This window comes from Tauraco erythrolophus, chromosome 5 (genome assembly GCF_009769465.1).
Source record: "Tauraco erythrolophus isolate bTauEry1 chromosome 5, bTauEry1.pri, whole genome shotgun sequence".
NCBI lineage: Eukaryota > Metazoa > Chordata > Aves > Musophagiformes > Musophagidae > Tauraco > Tauraco erythrolophus.
The window spans coordinates 72,295,845-72,313,957 of NC_141469.1; the positions used below are offsets into that span (position 1 = coordinate 72,295,845).

An 18,113-nucleotide genomic window follows, 5' to 3' on the forward strand; every position below is an offset into this window, starting at 1 on the left:
CTTCGGATTATCTTCTCCTGTATAATCCAGCCCAAGATCCTTTGTGCCTGGGCTCTGTTGTGGTCAATGACTAATTGGGACAAGACATTGAAGACAGTGCTTGCATCACACAGAGTCAGACACGTTGATAAATCTGTTGAAGGCCTTAACTAACATAGGGAGGAGGAGCATAAAACTACATTTCAAGAAGTTCTTCATTATTCCACATCTTTTAAATGTTTGGCAACGTGGATAGATTTCTTAGGGGCTGCACTTCAGTTTCATGGCAACACCCCAAGTCACAGTGGGGCAAGTGTGAGAAAGGCAACTTGGTGAGCAGACACATCATGGTGCCTGTACCAGCCCAACTCCCCCCAGACCACTGACAGGCAGGACAGAGATCCGGATGTCAGGAGTCTTTCGCCAGCACTTGCTTTTGACCTTTATTCTGCAACCAGCATCACCTACTGCGGGAGGGAGGTTACACATCCTGCTTTTTACCACCCTCCTTTAGCCCCTTTCTTCTTCTTCTGCTGCTGCTTCTTCTTGGTGGCTGGGGCACCAGCAGGTTTTTGGTGCCTGGGAGGGATGACATTACTGGTGGCCGATACAGCTGCAGCACTGCCGGGCCGAGGGGAGGTAGGTGGGCTGCTGGCAGTCCTACTGGCATCCCTGCAGGGAAGATGAGAGAAAGAGATACCATGTGGGTTCACAATCACCTGTGAGATGTAGCACTGCTGCAGGAAGCCGACAGCAAAAAGCAGCAGCTGCCTCATGAGACAGCATTAGGTAGCACTGCGTGTGACAGGGCACTCAATGCAAGAGGACCTTAAACAATCTTCAACATATATAGAAGTGCTGATGGATGATGGGAGCGTGCCTCAAAAGGCAGGCAATCACCCTCAAACTGATGTTCACTAGATAGTGTAAGTCCTCAACAACAAAAGCAAGGCCAACTTTTGAAGAGACAGGTGGCAGCTCATGCAACACAGGAGAAGCCTTTCCGGCCCCCAGACTTAGGCAGTGCAAACCCAACATCCCTTCTCTCTCCTTAACCACAAAGGCAACTTTGTGCCAGCTCTCCTTGCAAACACTGCTCAAGCCAACAGTGCCACAAAAGGCTTTTCATGCTTCTGTTTTGACATAGCTGTGTAAAGAGAAACTATCAGACAGCACTGGAAATTCCTGCACTGCTATCATTTCACAAGTACTTTCTTCTCTCAGATGCTAGCAAGCCACCATCTTGCTGTCAGGCCTCATACATAATGGTAAACCCTGATGCCAGCCTAAATAATCACTGTCAACTTAGAAGGAAGTATAATGTTTTCTCAAATCATGGCTAGTGGTTCCCCAGCCCAAAAGACTTGAAAGCAAATATATCAAGACAAAGCATGCAAAATTCATCTCATCATCAAAGCTAAGAAAAGCACGTTAAAAGACTATGGGAATTTTAATGGCACCTTGACACCTTCAAGCATGCCTACCATATCATTTTGGTCCTCAGCAACCTATAGGGATCTTCAAGAAGTGCAGCTGGCAGAAGGTTCAAGTAGCAAAGCGGTTTCACTTGTGCTACCCACAGTTGGTGTGGTGACAGAGCCACAGAAAGGGACCACAAACCCAGCCCTCCCAGCCACCCAGGACTGATTCCCCACACCAAGTCCCACAAAATGGGTACTTACAGTTCAGAGGAGCCAGCTGTGGTTGAACCCTGAGTCCCCTTGCCAACCTGATCCTTCTTCTTGCCCTTCTTCCGTCCACGATAGTAGGAACGCTCTCGCATTGGAAGCCACCGCTCAGGGTCGGGAGTCGCCTTGGGGTCGTAGTTCTTAGGCAGTTTTCCTGCAGAACATCCAGTGTCAGGAAATGTTGGGGTCAACACATTAGAGAGGCATCACCAAGGGATACACACCGGATGTCAGTAGCCAGGAAGTGCAAAGAGCCCAGCAACCTACATTGTCCTATCAGGGTGTTCCTCTCACTTCTGTGGAAAAATGCCCCATCCAAACAAGCTATCATGAAGATCTGTGTTCACAGGGACTGAGTCCCAGCAAAGGGCCCCAGCTCCTGGGGAGCTGAAGGCTGTCTATTTGAAGAAACAATCTGGCAAGCTCTCTGGAGCTGTGTCGTGTCAACAGCTAGGAAATGCAACTTACCCTTCTTTTTTTTCTTCTTCTTCTTCACATCCCCTTGTCTGAAAAGTAAGAAGGGAAACAGCCACTGTAACACTGCAAGGACACAGCAGACAAGTCAACTAAAAACTATCTCTGGAAGAAGCTAAACCATTCCCATCTCTCTCAAAACTTGGTCTGCTGCTACCTGAAGTTCTTTGCAGTTAACCAGGCTCCCTCTCCACCAGCCTGCCTTCTACAGCAATGCCCCCACCACACCAGGTGTGGTTCTTGTGCCACGTCAAAAAATGACTGCACCAGAGCTACAGCAACCCACTTTACCCTTGCTCCTTCTGCTGGTTGTCTCCAGTGAGCTTCCCAGCTTTCTTCCGAACATAGGTTGCTCCATGGGAGTTCTCCAGCGCATCAACATCTACGTTCAGTGACATGGTGTCTGAGGAAGGCAAGTGTTTGCTAAGACTGCAAGGGAAGAGTTCAGGGATGCAAACCAGCAAGCAAAAAGATGAACATTCACGTTTGCTCAGATAGCAACAGGCAACTTCAGCATGAACAAATTCTGTCTCTTAGCATTGCAGACACTAGACAGGCCTACGGGGCTAGTTCCGGTGCTCTCACCAGCTTTCTACACAAGCTGGGATGAGCTGCTTAATCATCATCTGCCTCCTTTGATATGGCAACAGAATCAGCAACTTCCTCTGAAAGCTGCTCAAGGTGGCAAAAGCAGTATGTGAGCCTGGTATTTCAGGTCAGTGAAAGCTTAGCCGTATTTTATCAGGCACAGTCCTGCATTACTACCTCAGGTTTAAGATTCCAACAGAAAAGATGGAGAAGCTCCTGGTTTTGGTTGCATCTACTCTTCAGTTATCAATTCTCAGAGAGAAGAAGGCCAAAGACAAAAGGGTCCCGGGATCCTGCAGCAATGAAACCAATTAGGGAAATAATGTAGCTCCAGACAACTTGACCGGGACATGTAGCTGTTCTGGACACGTTCCTTGCCTTTCTCCAGGTAAGAGTGGGTCTCAATTTCCCACACAGCTGAAATCCAAGGAAGCAATGCCTCTTTCTTTGCTCTGATACCACCACCAAAAGGATACACTTTAGCTTTTTCGGGGTCCACCAGGGAATAAGCAGAGATGAGCTGTGCCAGAGTATGCACATCTTTCGGGTTTTGCCTTTGTAGGGAGGGGAAAAAAAAAAAAGAAAGACCAAGTTACCAAGGTACACACTCATCCCAAAGACTGGTATCACAGAATCACAGAATGTCAGGGATTGGAAGGGACCTCAAAGGATCATCTAGTCCAATCCCCCTGCCGGAGCAGGACCACCTAGATCAGATCACACAACAACGCGTCCAGGTGGGTTTTGAACATCTCCAGAGAAGGAGACGCCACAACCTCTCTGGGCAGCCTGTTCCAGTGTTCTGTTACCCTTACTGGGAAGAAGTTCTTCCTCATTTTGAAGCGGAACCTCCTATGTTCCAGCTTATATCCATTTCCCCTTGTCCTATCATTGGATGCCACTGAGAAGAGCCTGGCTCCATCCTCATGACAGTCACCCTTTACATATTTATAAACATTAATGAGGTCCCCCCTAAGTCTCCTCTTCTCCAAGCTAAAGAGGCCCAGCTCCTTCAGCCTTTCCTCATAAGGGAGACGCTCCACTCCCATAATCATCTTTGTGGTCCTGTGCTGGACTCTCTCAAGCAGTTCCTTGTCCTTCTTGAACTGAGGGGCCCAGAACTGGACACAATATTCCAGATGCATCATCATGCAGTGCTTGCTGCTGCAGCATAGCTGCTATCTGTGAGGACAGGCATGTCAGTCTGTGGTCTCCCCCAGAGCACATCACCAAACGTCACTGGTGTGGACAAAGGGTGCAGACATCTCCACAGTACCATGAAGCAGACAATGAAAGATGAAAATGCCTCAGGTTCCAGTAGCAAAGGCAACTTAACAGTTGCCCCAAAAAATCCCACCAAGTGCATAATAAAAACTAAAACCTAGACATTCATGGCTTATGCAGCACTAGAAAAAATGATGCATCCCCCTCCCCAAAGCAACCCTCAATGCACACAAGAGGCCTCTGGGACAAGTCAACATCAGCTATAGATCAAATGAATGATCCTCTCTCCTTTCAAAACATGGGTTTGCATTGGAGCCTCTGTGCAAAATCAGCTCTAAACAAGGGCTACCAGCCAACCGACATTGTCAGACACTGCCTGGCATCAGGCAGCTTGCAGAACTCTCTGGGTGGAGATCTCCTGTTCAGCAACCACTCAACTCACTTCCAGAGCTCCTCCAAGTCGCTGATTGCTTCCTTCTTCCTGCCATGCTTTAGTTTGAAGTTGGCAGCTTCCCTTATCAGCGACAAATGGACAGGAGACTTTGGCTGAAAGACACAGCAGATGTAATTAGTTCCTCGTTATCACAGCATGGAGCTCAGCTCTAGCTGGCTTTAATGCCCCTGAGACCTGGCCAAGGAGAACCAAGTTAGCACCCTGCCATGCAGAAAGTAGACCACCTTTCCACTCAAGGATGTCATCTACGTTTACCCTGTATCCAGGGCTAGACAATGGCCAGCTGTTCTATACCCAATGACCCCTCCCTGCTCAAGAAGAAGAATTGGGAAAAGAAAGGAAGACCCATGAGTAGAGATAAGAACTATTTAATAATTCAAATAAAATGGAAAGTAATAATGATGAGTAATGTATGGTGCAATTGCCCACCACCCTTTGACCAATATCCAGCCCAGCAATCCTGAAGCAGGAAAATCCTGAAATTGCAATCCCAGAAGAGAGCAAGCAGGCCTCAGGAGCAGTAACACGCAAAATGCAAAACCCTCCAGGGACAGCGACCATTAAGAAAAACCACATCCCCAACAAACTTTCCAATTGATAGTGAGCATGACATTACATGGTATGGAATATCCATTTGCCAGTCTAGGTGACAACCACCCTGACCACGCTCCCCGCAGGTTGTTGAACATCTGGGCCGTTAGCAAAAATAAGTTGGAAAGTCCTCAATCACTGTGGATACCTGCACACCACAGCTGGCTACAAACTAAAACAAAGTGCCTTATCAACTTTGTTCTCACCCAATCAGATGCTGCAGTCTTCTTAAGAACGCAGCTTACTTTAGAAATGTAGCTTTTTGGAACAGAAAACCGATTTTGTGATTCCATCCCACTGAAACCAGTACAGATGTGAGGCAGAACTGCGTGGGACAAGGCAGCTTGCTGCTCCACAATGTGTTCTAATCAGGAAGAAGGTCCGATTGCTACATCTGGGCACCCGCTGCCCCTACTCTCCTAATCTGACAGGAGCTGCTGCTTCTCTTTTGCAACACATCTAAAGTAATGAAACAGCGATACAAACGCATGCTCACACAACAGAAGCAAACAGGTCTCTCAAACCCTAACGAGATGAGCTGTGGGGCTGTGCATCGACAGGAAAAGCTGAGTTGGACTAGCTAGAAAAGACTGAGACAAAGCCTTCTGCATGAGGTCCTCTGGTCTGACTTGCCTGGAATTGCTGATACCACTGGATAGCCTGTGTGAAGACCTCAATTGCACTGTCAATGTCCTCTTCATGACTGTACATTGTCACCAACGCAGACACCTGCAAACATTCAAAAGCAGCTTAGAGCAGATCCTCACAAAAGCTGTCAGTAGCCAGAGAGTCAGCAGTTAAATTATGTGATTTCCTAAAAGCAGACTCCACATGAGCTTTCTGCACTGTCCCTAAAAACCAGCTGTGGTAACAGGCAGGATACCGAGGTGAGATCTTCTACCCAGGTCCCTCCCAAAGAAATGTCACCCATCAATTTTTCTCCTACAGTACAAGCTTAAGGCTTCACAGAAAGTCTTCTGTGAAGAAGAAAGAAAGGACCTTCTTGTCTTGGCACTTTCTTTACTTGCCACTGGACAGAGTTTCAATAGAAACCAATTTTCTTTCCCCATTCTCTATCCCAAGAGCCATGAAAAAAAACAAAGCAGCACTGAAGAGATGATATAGACACCATTTGCTTTTCTACACCCCAATCACAACTAGAGGTGACCCAGGGCAAGGAGCTGGTATTGCTGACTGCCCCTATAAATTACTTCGACCACTCGAGCTTGCAATTGGAACAGACCTGCAACTGTCAGCTGCTGCTCAAGACGTTTATGCTGTACACTTGAGCATTTTCGAGGTCAACAAGCTTTTCCAAATACCAGACGCGGACATGTGTGCAGACCGAGGTGATGCTGTGGGGATGGAACAAACGGCACTTTCTCCCCAGGTGCCTGTTGTCCTAAAGCTGCTTCAAAAACTTCCCAATAGTACCTACCAGGGAAGCAGCCGCTCCAGTCATGTTATGCAAGTAAATTCAGGCAACATGCAGGTCTGAGGAATCATGAAAGAGTGGGAGCGCAGGCAGAGAGCATCTCTGCTGACAGGCAGACTACTTCTGTGGCTAAGTTCAGGCCACCTGATGCAAGTTATAATTCCACCTTTGTCCAAGACACAGAAGATGGACTCAAATTCCCTGCAGACACTCAGGTCAAGTGAAAACCACAGGAAAGAAGCAACAGGGAGCAGGCAGTACAACGCTGTGCTACAAGGGAAAAACCTCACACAGTTCAGACTGAGTTTTGCTTACCATACCAGGCTTGTGCTGCAATTCTTCTATGCTCCTCAGGATCATGCAGGCTTTGGTGACACTGCCTAGAAGAGAGACAGGGAGGAACAGGCTCTGAGTAGCACAGTAATACTTCATCCTGTCAGTGAACTTGCAGCCAAAGGTAAACAATGGGGACATAATGATCCCCTTCTCAGACTATCTCCCTCGTTTCCAGGAACAAAGAACCTTTGTTCCTGGAACAAAGAACCTCCACACAAAGGACCTTTCTGCCCTTGCCACAGTCTGCAAAGGTTCAGTAGTAAGCTTTGGCTAGCAGTCTTCTCTTCCAGGAGCAACTCTGCGCTGTCCAACTATATACAGGAATGGTAGCATCAGGGAGTCCCATGCTGCTCCCAAGACCTCTCTGCCCCAGAACAGATTCAGCCCTATTACTCACAAAACTTGTGGGCATCTTTACAAGAGAGGGTTGTGAGGTATTGGAACAGGCTGCCCAGGGAGGTGGGTAGAGTCCCCATCCCTGGAGGTGTTTAAAAAACGTGTGGATTTGGTGTTGAGGAACATGGTTTAGGGATCCTGACAATGCAGGGTGAATGGTTGGACTTGATGATCTTGAAGCTCTCTTCCAACCAGACAATTCTATGATTCTATGATCTCTGCCAGGGATCTGTGAAGCCTGGACATCCAGACCTTACACTATGAGCTCCATCCTGCCATAGCCATATATATAGAATGTACAACTGAAAGGATCTCTGCTCTGCACCCCTGTCACAACAGTGACTACAGCAAAGATTGCCTTAAAGCCTGGTCTTCTCACCCCTTGTACCATTATCATGTGCAGACATTTCCCAACAAAGGAGGACACTGGATACCTTGAGCAATTTTCAGCTGGGCCATCGTCAGCTTGATCTCAGCTGCATTGGCAGGGTGCTGGTCTGCAAAGTCCTAAGAGTCAGAGGAAAGAACAATTCAACATGCCTGTGTGCACCAGGCTGCTGCTCTGCTGAATCATATCTCATGCTCAGTCACAGCAAGCCGACAAGAGCCAAAGGAAGCTTTCCAGCACAGGTGGACTTCAGCATGCAGCAGAAGAGGGCCTCAAACTGTGCCAGTGGCCCATCGTCCTCTCAGATTTCTGTCCCAGGCCACTCACTCCCTTCCAAAAGGAGACTGTTGCGAACTGCTTACAAGCAGAGGCCACTGCTTACCCTAGAAGTTTACTACAGCTTCCTAAATCTAAAAATTAGAGGTTCAAGGGGACTATTTCCCTTCAAAAGTGGCATCATTCAGTTGAGTGTAAATGCTTTCCAGTAGCTTTAAACAAAACCAAAATAAGCAGTCAGATAACCCTGGAAATTTAAATCAGACAAAACAAGATAAGGGAAACAGCACACAAGAACACAAAGCACAAGTTTAAATTGAGCTTGGCCAAAGGAGTACTTTCTCTTAACCTACCTGCAGAAGCCCCACGGCCTTTGCATGCTGCTTCTCACGACACAGTTGGGCTGCCTGGATAAGCACAGGGAGCAGATGCTCGGGGCTCTGTGACTGCAGGCTTGCCGACAGCTTGCGGCACTGATCTGCCTGAGGAGCCGGAAAAGAGAATACACTTTTCTCAATCTCTGCAAGCACCCAACACAAGGCTAACATACCAGTGGTATCTAAGAAGAGATGGTAGTGACGGCTTCCCTGAAATGGGTATACAGAACCAAGAACAATTCCTCTTAGTAGCACTTCAGATGCATCTAAGAATCCCCTACACCCCTTCTGTCTCCTAAATCATCTCCACATCGCCTTCCCTACGGCAACACAAGTCACTACACAACTGCCTGTCTGTTCTTTTAGGGATGATTTTTTTTTGTTGCCTCCTCAATTATGTGCCTAAATCAAGTGGTCTTATCTTCTGACACAGAACAGCTCCATATCCATTTCTGTCTAGTCAAACAGAAAAATGTTTGCTAAATCGCAAGCTACTTACTGCAGATCAGTTTCCCCTACCTGGTTAGTGTACATTGCCAGCAAAGCTTTGTTGAATTCAATCGCCTGGAGCTGTTTCTTGGAGAGTTTATGCTCAACACCTTCTGCATTGGTCATCTTCACCTTTTTCTTTGAGTCAAAGACATTTTGGTCCTGGAGAAATCACACATCACGGATTTCACTACATTCCTTGAAAAAGAAAATGTCTCCAGGTCTGCAATTTAACTACCGTTTAGGAAAAAGTCTTTCCTGATTATCCCCCTTCTCTCCACAGAAGCAGAGAAGCAGGCTGAGTAACCACCAGGAAGAGCTGCATTGAAATTCTATACCTTGTTATAGCAAGGTATAGAAGGTAATTCTATACCTTGTTAATTGTGATGATGTTATTTGCAATGACAGCAAGCAGTCCTACATCTGTTGGCCTGCAGATAAGAAAAGCAGAAAGCACATTGTTATTGAACAGTGGTCTCTCTAGATGGAAGACTGAGCATTTGTTTTAGAAAAGCCCTTACTTCAACTTGATTATTTGATTGTAGAGCTGTAGAGCGTCCTCTGTACGACCTTGCAGTTGCATGATATAAGCCATCTGACCATGAATAATGGCCAGCTCAGCCTCAATGTCTTCCTCTGTCACATCCTGAAGGAAAATTAAGGGGGGGAGGGGGGGAAAAGCTGCCATCTCACCTCTCTTCCCTTGGCTTCAGCATTCTGCAGGCAAATGTCTATGAGCTCTCTTGGGCAGTATGAGCAGAAGAGTACCCCAGCCACTCACTACAGGTAAAGGTTGTAGCCACAGCACAAATACAAGCATATCCGAGTTAAACCAGGAGAAAAGAAAGCTTCACCTGCTTCTGCAAGAATCTGAAGATACCCCTAACTTGTGCACTGACTCTGCCCCTCTGCTTGAACGAACAACAGTGATTACAAATTTCCTGTTTCGTATCACCCACTCAGTGTGTTCATTCACAGCATGAGTGGGTCACAGTGAGGTTTTTCAGACAACGTGTACCCATCCTGCCTGCACCAGCACAGGTAACTGTACAAGGAGCAGAGCATCGAACAGTCTGCAGTGTCAGCTACACCTCTGCAACAACCAGGACTGCTGCCCCAGCCTCAGAAGCGGGTACTAGCAGCAGTGGCAAGCTTTGGCTACACTCTGGCTATCTGCAGTACACCTTATAACCACACACACGTTCACACTTTCCAGAACAACACCAAGAACTTACAGAGTCTTCTGATAGTGACTGGCGGCACAACTCTAGAAGGAAAAACAAATTGAAGAACACAGTTTAGAAGGCTTTAGGGGAAAAAAAAGACTAGAAGCATGGGGACATATACTTTTTTTCATGTACCCCTGAAACTTCTGCAGCATTACAAGGGCACATGAGACTACAAGTCTCACGATAGATGGGACTGAGCATGAGGGAGAAGACTAGGTGATAAAAGAAGAAATCAAATGCACAGGAGATGCTGTCCCTTCCAAAGCTGCCTTCTGAGAGCAGTTACACGCTCATTTTCTCTCCTGAACAAATTTTCTTAAACTTAGCTCCTGATCTTTTCCATAGAGATCACTCAGCTGCAACTGCTCACCATCTTTGGAGTTATTTTAAGTGCTGCAGGCCTGAAATATTCAGATTACACAACCCTTTTTGGGGCAGCAATTCCACCAATTTTCAGTACAGATGCCAGTCACTTCTTAACTTTCTCATGTACCTCACCACATCATCACTTGTTTTGCTCTCCAAAGGACTCCTATCACAGCACACAGGTTCGAATTACACATGCTCAATAAACCAGTTGTATGGGAGAGCTGCTATTCTATCATCAAAATCAGGACAGAACTGATCTATTTATCTGCAAGAGTAATTAGATCAGAAAGAAACTAGTTCTTCCTAGTTCAACCTGCCTTAGCCTTTTTTTTTAAAAAAAAAAAAACACACCACACACAAAATCCCCCTTCCACCCCATATTAATAAAATCCTCTTTGCAAAAAAGCTCATTTATTGGCTTATACTAATCTCACACCTAATTCAGACCACGAATTTTTTTTTGTAGTATGTTTATATATATACATATACTAACAAAACCAGGAGTCAAAATAGATGAAACATCTCACACTTTTGAGAGGAGATGCCTACAAATACTTGAGAAGGGATGGTGGGGAGGTGAGGGACGGGCTCTTTACATTAGTGATGGGTGATAGGACAAGAGGAAATGGGTATAAGCTTAGTCAGGGGAGATTCAGGTTGGATGTTAGGAAGTATTTCTTCTCTGAAAGGGTTGTCAGCCACTGGAATAGGCTGCCCAGGGAGGCGGTTGAGTCCCCATCCCTGGATGTGTTTAAGAAAAGGGTGGATGAACTACTTAAGGATATGGTTTAATGGGAGATTAGGGACGGTTGGACTGGATGATCTCTAAGGTCTTTTCCAACCTAGAAATCTATGAAATCTATGAGATGACACTCATGTTTACTTCTGACTTCAAAAAACTGCTCAAAGGCATTGAACGCCAATCAGGGGGCTGTGAGAGAGCCAGGAGATGGTACATGCCACACGGCTCTGGAAAAGAGCTGCAGAGCAACACTTCTACAAAAACAGCAGTCTGTCAGGAACCATCTGGAAACTTAAAACAAATCCTACTGTCGGTCAGTTTTTAAATTTTCAAAACCTCTTTCTCTCTGATTAAGCATGCCTATGGACAGTGCGTAACTATGCCTATCACACAAATCTTCTCTCTCACCTCACCACGTTATTACCTTCTGCCTTCTGCAGTTTTTTCATTGCTTCATTCAACTTTCCTTGCCCAATCAATGCACATGCACTGTTATAACACAGCTCGTAGGTAGCTTCTCGAAGGCCCAAGTCCTCCTAGTGTGAAATGCAAACATAACACTGCGTAAACATCAACTGATCTACACAGATTTCACAGGCAACAGACACAAACTATAGTTTTCATGTACGTTCAAACTATTCCTTGCAAAATCAATTTAGAGGCAATTGTAAAAGGGCACACACCTCACAAACAGATCACAGTGCAAAGGATCTTCCTTCACACTGCACAACAAAGAGACGATTGACAAGGCAGCAACAAAACTCTATCCTGAACCTGGGGAGTACTCAGGCTGCTGAAAGAGGGCAGGTAAGAACCGCTACTCTAACGAACTAGGAAGCCAATCCACAGCGCTGAACAGAAAGCTGAGCATGCTGTACACACCTCCAAGGAAAAAGATTACTGAAAAAATGAGAACATTACAATCTGCACCACTCATTAACAAAAATATTCCCAAGCGTGGCTGGGTGATCCAGGCAGTTAGCTTTACCCTGGGCAAGAGGGTAATGAGACAGAGGAAAGTGCTAGTCACCACGGGTGTTCTGCCTAATGCGGGCTCAGAGCGACGTGCTTCCTGCTCTGCTGTGACATCTGCTAATACGAGTCTCGTAGAGATCAAAGATGAATTATAACTCATGAACAATTACAGTGTTTATTCTTCCATTCAGGGGAAACCATTAGGTGACGTTCAATACACTCAGAACTCATGAAGGACAGGAACCCATTTCTATCCTGTTAAATATCTATGATTCCATGTCCTTTATTCCTTGGCTCTCATTCTCACACACATACACACACGCACTTACTTACTGGCATGACCTTCTCCCATGTGCTTTGTGCTGCCACAACAGCAGAGAGGTTGGTTTTCCTCTCTTCCTCATACTCATCCTGGGAGTTGCGGATGAGATCCCTGTATGCAGCCAGACAATCGTCATAACGCTCCAACCTGTACAACTGAGAGGGGGAAGGGATTAGCCTTTAGAATAGCATTTCCCTGTGTATGCTAGTAACTACAGCCTTCTTCCTCCCTCCCCATGGACTGGCAGCAGCAGAGCATCATATGTTTTAAGCTGAACATTACTAATATTTGCATCTACCTGTAAGGGCAAACTCTATAGATTACATTTGCAAGGACTCAAGCAATGATGCCAGACACCTGCACACAAACAGCACAGTTCTTACTCCTGAAACAGCTTCTTAAAAGCAGCAGTTTACACAGTTTTGTCCTCAAACAGTCCTTTTCCAGATTAGACCACCTCTCCAGAGATTAAATGAATGGTCTTTCATGCAGCTGAGAGAAGACAGCCAATTCTTCACAAAACTATTCTCATCAACCAGGGAAGAAACACAAATTCTTTTCTGCTTCATTTCTAACATCTGAGATGTCAGGTCTCGCAAATCATTCCTGGACAGGTATCTAACGCAAACAGATGGCTCAACCACAAATAAATCTCATCAGCTCTCTTCCATCCTCCATGTCCTCAGCCAGATGGTTATTATCAGGCAGAGGGAGTCACAAATGTATTGCTTTTGTTCAGTGGCAGTAAGATGACGACTCTGCCTCCAGAAACGGGTGACTGAAGCTCCACAGGAGTTGGAGCAGTTGGGAACTGTACCTCTCCATACCTTCAAGACAGAGAAGGAAATTCTGTCCCCATACTTGCCCCACAATAGAGGAGGGACAAGGCACCCAGCACATGAAAATCTCACCAGGAAGAAAAGCTTGTAATTACCACTTGTCCGTAAAGCTCCTTCAGTTTGTCTGTCTGCTGACTGGCACTCTGAATGGTCTTGAGAGCATTCTCAATACGATTTAACCTGTATTCACAGTAGGCCTTCTCAAAGGCAATAATGTCACTGCAAGAACAAGACAAAGGCTGTGAGTAGGCACTGCAGTCTTCATTCAACAGCATTCACCCACCTGAACACACTTGTTTAAGCAGCCCTGATTAGTCACACACTGCTACATTCCCAAAGAGCCAAACACCAGAGGTGAGCACATGATTCCAGATTACTGAATTATGTATCTGTAGAGTGCTGAAAATACCTTAAACCTACTTTTGTGTTAGACAAAAGTAGAAAGGGAAAGAATATCAAAACCTCAGCTAAAAGAAGATGTTCCTTTTTTCTGGTGTTTCCAGACACACAGCATTTCAAATCTGCTCCCGCTCCGGCCTCCTACTGATTATGCAAATTAAACACTTAAAGGTAAAACAATGCCAAACTTTATTATGTGGCTCCTTCTGAAGGAGAAAGCATATCATCACAGCAAAAGATTGTTGCTGCAAACTTGCATAGACAAGCAACTCGGAGAGAGAAAGGAAATGGTGTAAAACAGTCCCTCTTATAGCCTGATACTAAGCCAAAGGTAACATTAACCTGTTTTGAAATATCAGTACAGCAGAACTGCAGCAAAAGGGTTTGCTGACGTCAACATAAAACAAAAAGCTTCAAAGCAAGCTCATACCAGCAGGGAATCATTATCAAACAAGCAGAGCCTTGAATGCTATGTTTCACCTACCCTCTGAGTTACCACTTAAGCCAAAGGAAAATTAATCAGTGATTCCCTTAGTTCATCACTGGTGCCACTAGTCACCAGCCATTTCTATGTCTATTTAAAATTATTTCAGTCCAGCTGAGTATTAGGGGAGTCTGAAAACGAATGGTATTGAGAACTAAAGCAAAGCAGTAGGCCAGCCTCAGTCAGTGCAGGACAGGACAACTCCAAAGCAGAGTAAGAACCTCCACTTTCCCTGCTCTACAGGATACAGACATAAAGTACAGCCAAGCTAAAGACATTATAGGGAGAACTCTGAGGTCTGTTGAATTTAGAGAAATTACTCCTCCTCCTCACCATATAATAAAAAAAAAAAAAAAAAAGCTAAAAAACTTAAATTAAACCCTTTCTATCCCAGGAAAGATGGAATTTGTGAATAAGGTAATTGATTTTTTTTTTTTCCAGATGTGAACATAAATGAGGATATGCTTCATGGCACTGATATCACAACACAGTTTTCTGGGAAGTGCCTTAACAAGAGCGGTATCTGATATACAAAAAATTTTGCTGCCAGGCAATTCCTGTGTAGCAATTTTCGTCCTAGTCATTGCACAAAGAGGATTTTTATTAGGAAGAAAATTAGAGCCTGCTTAATGACACAAACGGGAAGCTTGACTCGTTCTGTCTCCAAGGTCCTGAGTTTGAGAACACACACAAAGGGCGCGCACCATCCCAAAAGCTGAAGCAGTACCTTCAGGCCTGCAAAGAAAAAGACCCCAAGGAGCAGTACGACGACAGCCAAGCAAAGCTAACAGCTTACTGCAACCGGCAAGGGCTTCTCCTTCCTCTCTTCACTCCCCGTGAGATCTGTCCTCTTCCCTTGTGCTAGCTATGGTGCTCAATCATTTTTGTCCTGGTTTTGGCTGGGTTAGAGTTAGTTTCTCATTTTAGTAGCTAGAATAGCTCTCTGTTTTGGATTCAGTATGGCATTTGTTATGAGAAAAACATTGATAGCGCACTGATTTTTATACTTGCTGCTGAGACATAGAATCATAGAATGGTTTGGGTTGGATGGGACCTTAAAGATCATCCAGTTCCAGCCTCCCTGCCACGGGCAGACTTTTCAGCTTCCTATGTTTCGCCAGTGTGCAGGAACACAACAGGCTGGGGGGAAGCATAGCCAGGACAAAGGACCCACAACTCCTCTTAGAATTTTTAACTTAGACTTAGGATTGAGGGCCAAATTGGCCAATGGAATATTCCATATCATACAACATCATATCCCGTACACAGATGAGGGCTGACCATGAAGTCTGGAGTTCTCTCTCTTCTGGGGGGACTCTCTCCGTCTCTCAGAGTGCTATCCCTGTCTCATTCTCTCTGCGGGCCTCTCACTTGTCCAGGATTGCAGTGTTGGGACTCATCTGTTTCAGGATCGCTTGCCGGGATAGGACAGGCATTGGTCACCAGGTGGTGAGCAATTACATTGTGCATCCCTTGTTTGTACATATTATCATCATATTTTATTTATATTCATATGTTATTATTTTATCATCACTACCTTTAATTTTAAATTATTATTAAATTGTTCTTATCTCAACCCAGGAGTCTCATTCCCTTTCCCCCTTTAATTCTCCTCTTCATTCCCCCGGGGGTAGGGGAGGGTGAGCGAGCAGCTGCATGGCGTTTAGCTGCCAGCCGGGTTAAACCACAACAATTTTGCTGCCTATCAGTCCCCTCCACTGAGGCTGCAGCAGCTTCTCAAGGACTTGCTGTTCCGTATTTTGTAGAGTACAGGAAGACACAACTCACCTGGTTAACACTTTAGTGTGGGTGTTGATTACGCCGAGGGCTTCCTTGAAGTTCCCGTTCTGGATAAGACACACTACTTTACACTGAAGTGCAGTCACATCATCTTTGCTGATCTGCAGTACTGGAGGAGAAACCAGTTTCACCAAAACAATCTAATAACTCATAACGAGACACATTAAGGCTTTGTAAGAGCCACATGCTGTCACAGTGGCAGAAACCCATCACAGAGAGTGGTCACATCAATCTAAAAGGGTCCTCGTATGGCTTGCTTTGGCTCAGGCCACAAAACAAATCCTGTCAGCATAGAAGAATCCAGTATGAATACGGAACTTACCCAAAGCGACCGCTGTGCTAACATGCCTAGAACAGAGCTGCACCAAAGGAGCCATACACACCTGGTCAAACCTTTCACTGGCATTTCACTTCCAGGCAGAAAACACAGTGCCAAAATCTGAGTGCCACGTAAAGATATACAGGAAGAAAAGCACCTGATAGAGAAGACCAGTATGGCTCTAGACAGGTAATCACTTTCTATGCCAATGCTTTCTGCCAGTGGAAGACAGTGAGGGAGAACTCAGAGAAACAGGTTTCGGTATTTGATTTTTTCATGTCATGCCAACTGTCAGATCTGCCAGGACAGGAGATGCGTCCCTACTCCCTACAAACATCGAAGAGAGAACTTTTAGCCATAACATACCTTACACCGCAACCCCATTTTGGGTGCCGAGCTATCAAAACAAAACCTCTCAAGGTAGCTTCTCGCTCGCGAGCAAGTTATTACTCCCAAGTCAGCTGCTCCATACGCACAACACCGCTTCAATTCCCCGAGGAAAAGCCCTCTTTCCTCTCACGATCAAAACTGAAGGCAAACCCACGAGTAACTGAAGGCTGGATCCACAGCGAGGGCGACATAACACAACGGCAGCAACCGACGGTCCCGGCGCGGGAGCGGGGCCCGGGCGGCGGCGCCGCTCGGCTCCGCAGCCGCTTTTGCCTCTCCCTGAGCACAGCAGAACCTCCCGAGCCGTGCCGGGGCGCCGCCGGGCGCCCTCCGCCGCCAGCCCCTCTCCCGACACCCAGCGCGGAGCCCACGGACGGAACCCCCCGTTCCCCGCCGCAGCCGTGCCCCCGCCGCAGCGCCCCTGCGCAAGGCCAAGCGCGCCCAGGCAGACCGCGGGCAGAGATCTGAGGCGGTGGGGACACGGACGCCGGGCACAGCCCCGCGCCCGGCCCGCACGCAGCCTTCTCCTGGCGGCGTGCGGCCCCGCGGCACGGCCCGGCGCCGACATGGCGGCGGCGGGCGGCACTCACACCCTCACTCACTCACTCTTGTTAACGGACTTGAGCGCGCGGGCGAAGTCGCCGTTCTGGCCGCAGCGGTTCACCTCGCTCCACAGCGCCGCCGCCGCCCCCGCGCCGCCCGCGGCCGCCGCCATCTTGAAACCGGGAGGAGAAGCGCGACGGGAGGGCGGGGTCGGCGGCTGCCCCGGAAGCGGAAGGGCCGCGCGCTCCGGCCGCCACGTCGCGAAGCTGCGGGCGAGGCCCCGCCTTGCGGCACCGGGGGCCCCTCGAGCCGCCATCGTCCCCGTCGCGGCTTCCCGCCGCCACCTGCGCCCTCCGCGGTGCCCTGCGCCCCTCCCGCCGCCGCCACCCGGCCCCTCCGCCGTGCCCTGCACCCCTCCCGCCGCCATAGTCCCTGTCGCGGCTTCCCGCCGCCATCCGCGTTCTCCCGAAGAAGCGCCTGACAGGAGGCTCGGGGAGCCCAGCTGCTGGGCTGACACACTGCGGTTTTCTCCATTCCGCTCAGACTTCTCGCTCTCACGCACGACATCGCAGGTTTAGTTTGATTCCATGAAAAAGGTGGCGTGCAGCTGTAGCATTTTGGTTATTGCTAGATTGCTTAGCTCCACCTCTGATGTTTTAACTGAAGAAGTTTTAACCAACTTCCCGCTCCCCTCCCCGAATAAACTTAAAAAAATAAAATAAACAGATACAACCAAAGTTACCTGTGTGTGGGAAAGGGGATGGAGGCAATTGCCTCCCAAAAGGCTTTTCCAACAACTTCCATTACTTTCTTCTGCTAAAAGACTACAATCAGTCATCAGTTTTCAAATTTCAGAAGTGTCATGAATGATTACATATATTATAAAGGCTGAGGTTTTTTTAAAAAAAAAATACACCAGAAGGTGAAGGTGGCGGTCACTTTGTATAATGCTGCCAACACAACCAGAATTTATACTTCAAACACAAACTGAAGATAAACTGCCGCTT

General features: G+C 47.0%; 1 protein-coding gene across 1 annotated transcript; it reads right to left on the bottom strand.

Annotated features, from left to right (window-relative positions):
- Positions 1–395: 395 nt before the first annotated feature.
- SRP72 (signal recognition particle 72) lies at positions 396–17,278 on the bottom strand. The gene is made up of 19 exons (XM_086611993.1): positions 17,170–17,278; positions 15,843–15,963; positions 13,267–13,390; positions 12,344–12,487; positions 11,460–11,571; positions 9,931–9,962; positions 9,217–9,341; positions 9,069–9,126; positions 8,726–8,857; positions 8,183–8,311; positions 7,600–7,672; positions 6,749–6,813; positions 5,632–5,727; positions 4,396–4,499; positions 3,206–3,283; positions 2,433–2,570; positions 2,136–2,173; positions 1,662–1,821; positions 396–651 (listed from the first exon to the last, which is right to left on the bottom strand). The coding sequence occupies exons 1-19, from the start codon at positions 17,276–17,278 to the stop codon at positions 477–479; spliced, it is 2,013 nt and encodes a 670-aa protein (XP_086468119.1). The 3' UTR covers positions 396–476.
- Positions 17,279–18,113: the final 835 nt, after the last annotated feature.

Bases quoted from the DNA above. Each gene is read 5' to 3' on its own strand.
- SRP72 (XM_086611993.1), bottom strand. From the start codon at position 17,278: ATGGCGGCGGCCGCGGGCGGCGCGGGGGCGGCGGCGGCGCTGTGGAGC. The intron at 15,964-17,169 runs GTGAGTGAGTGA...TTTCTCCTCCAG, and splicing joins GCTCAAGTCCGTTAACAAGA to TACTGCAGATCAGCAAAGAT. The intron at 8,312-8,725 runs GTAGGGGAAACT...CCGGCTCCTCAG, and splicing joins TGGCAATGTACACTAACCAG to GCAGATCAGTGCCGCAAGCT.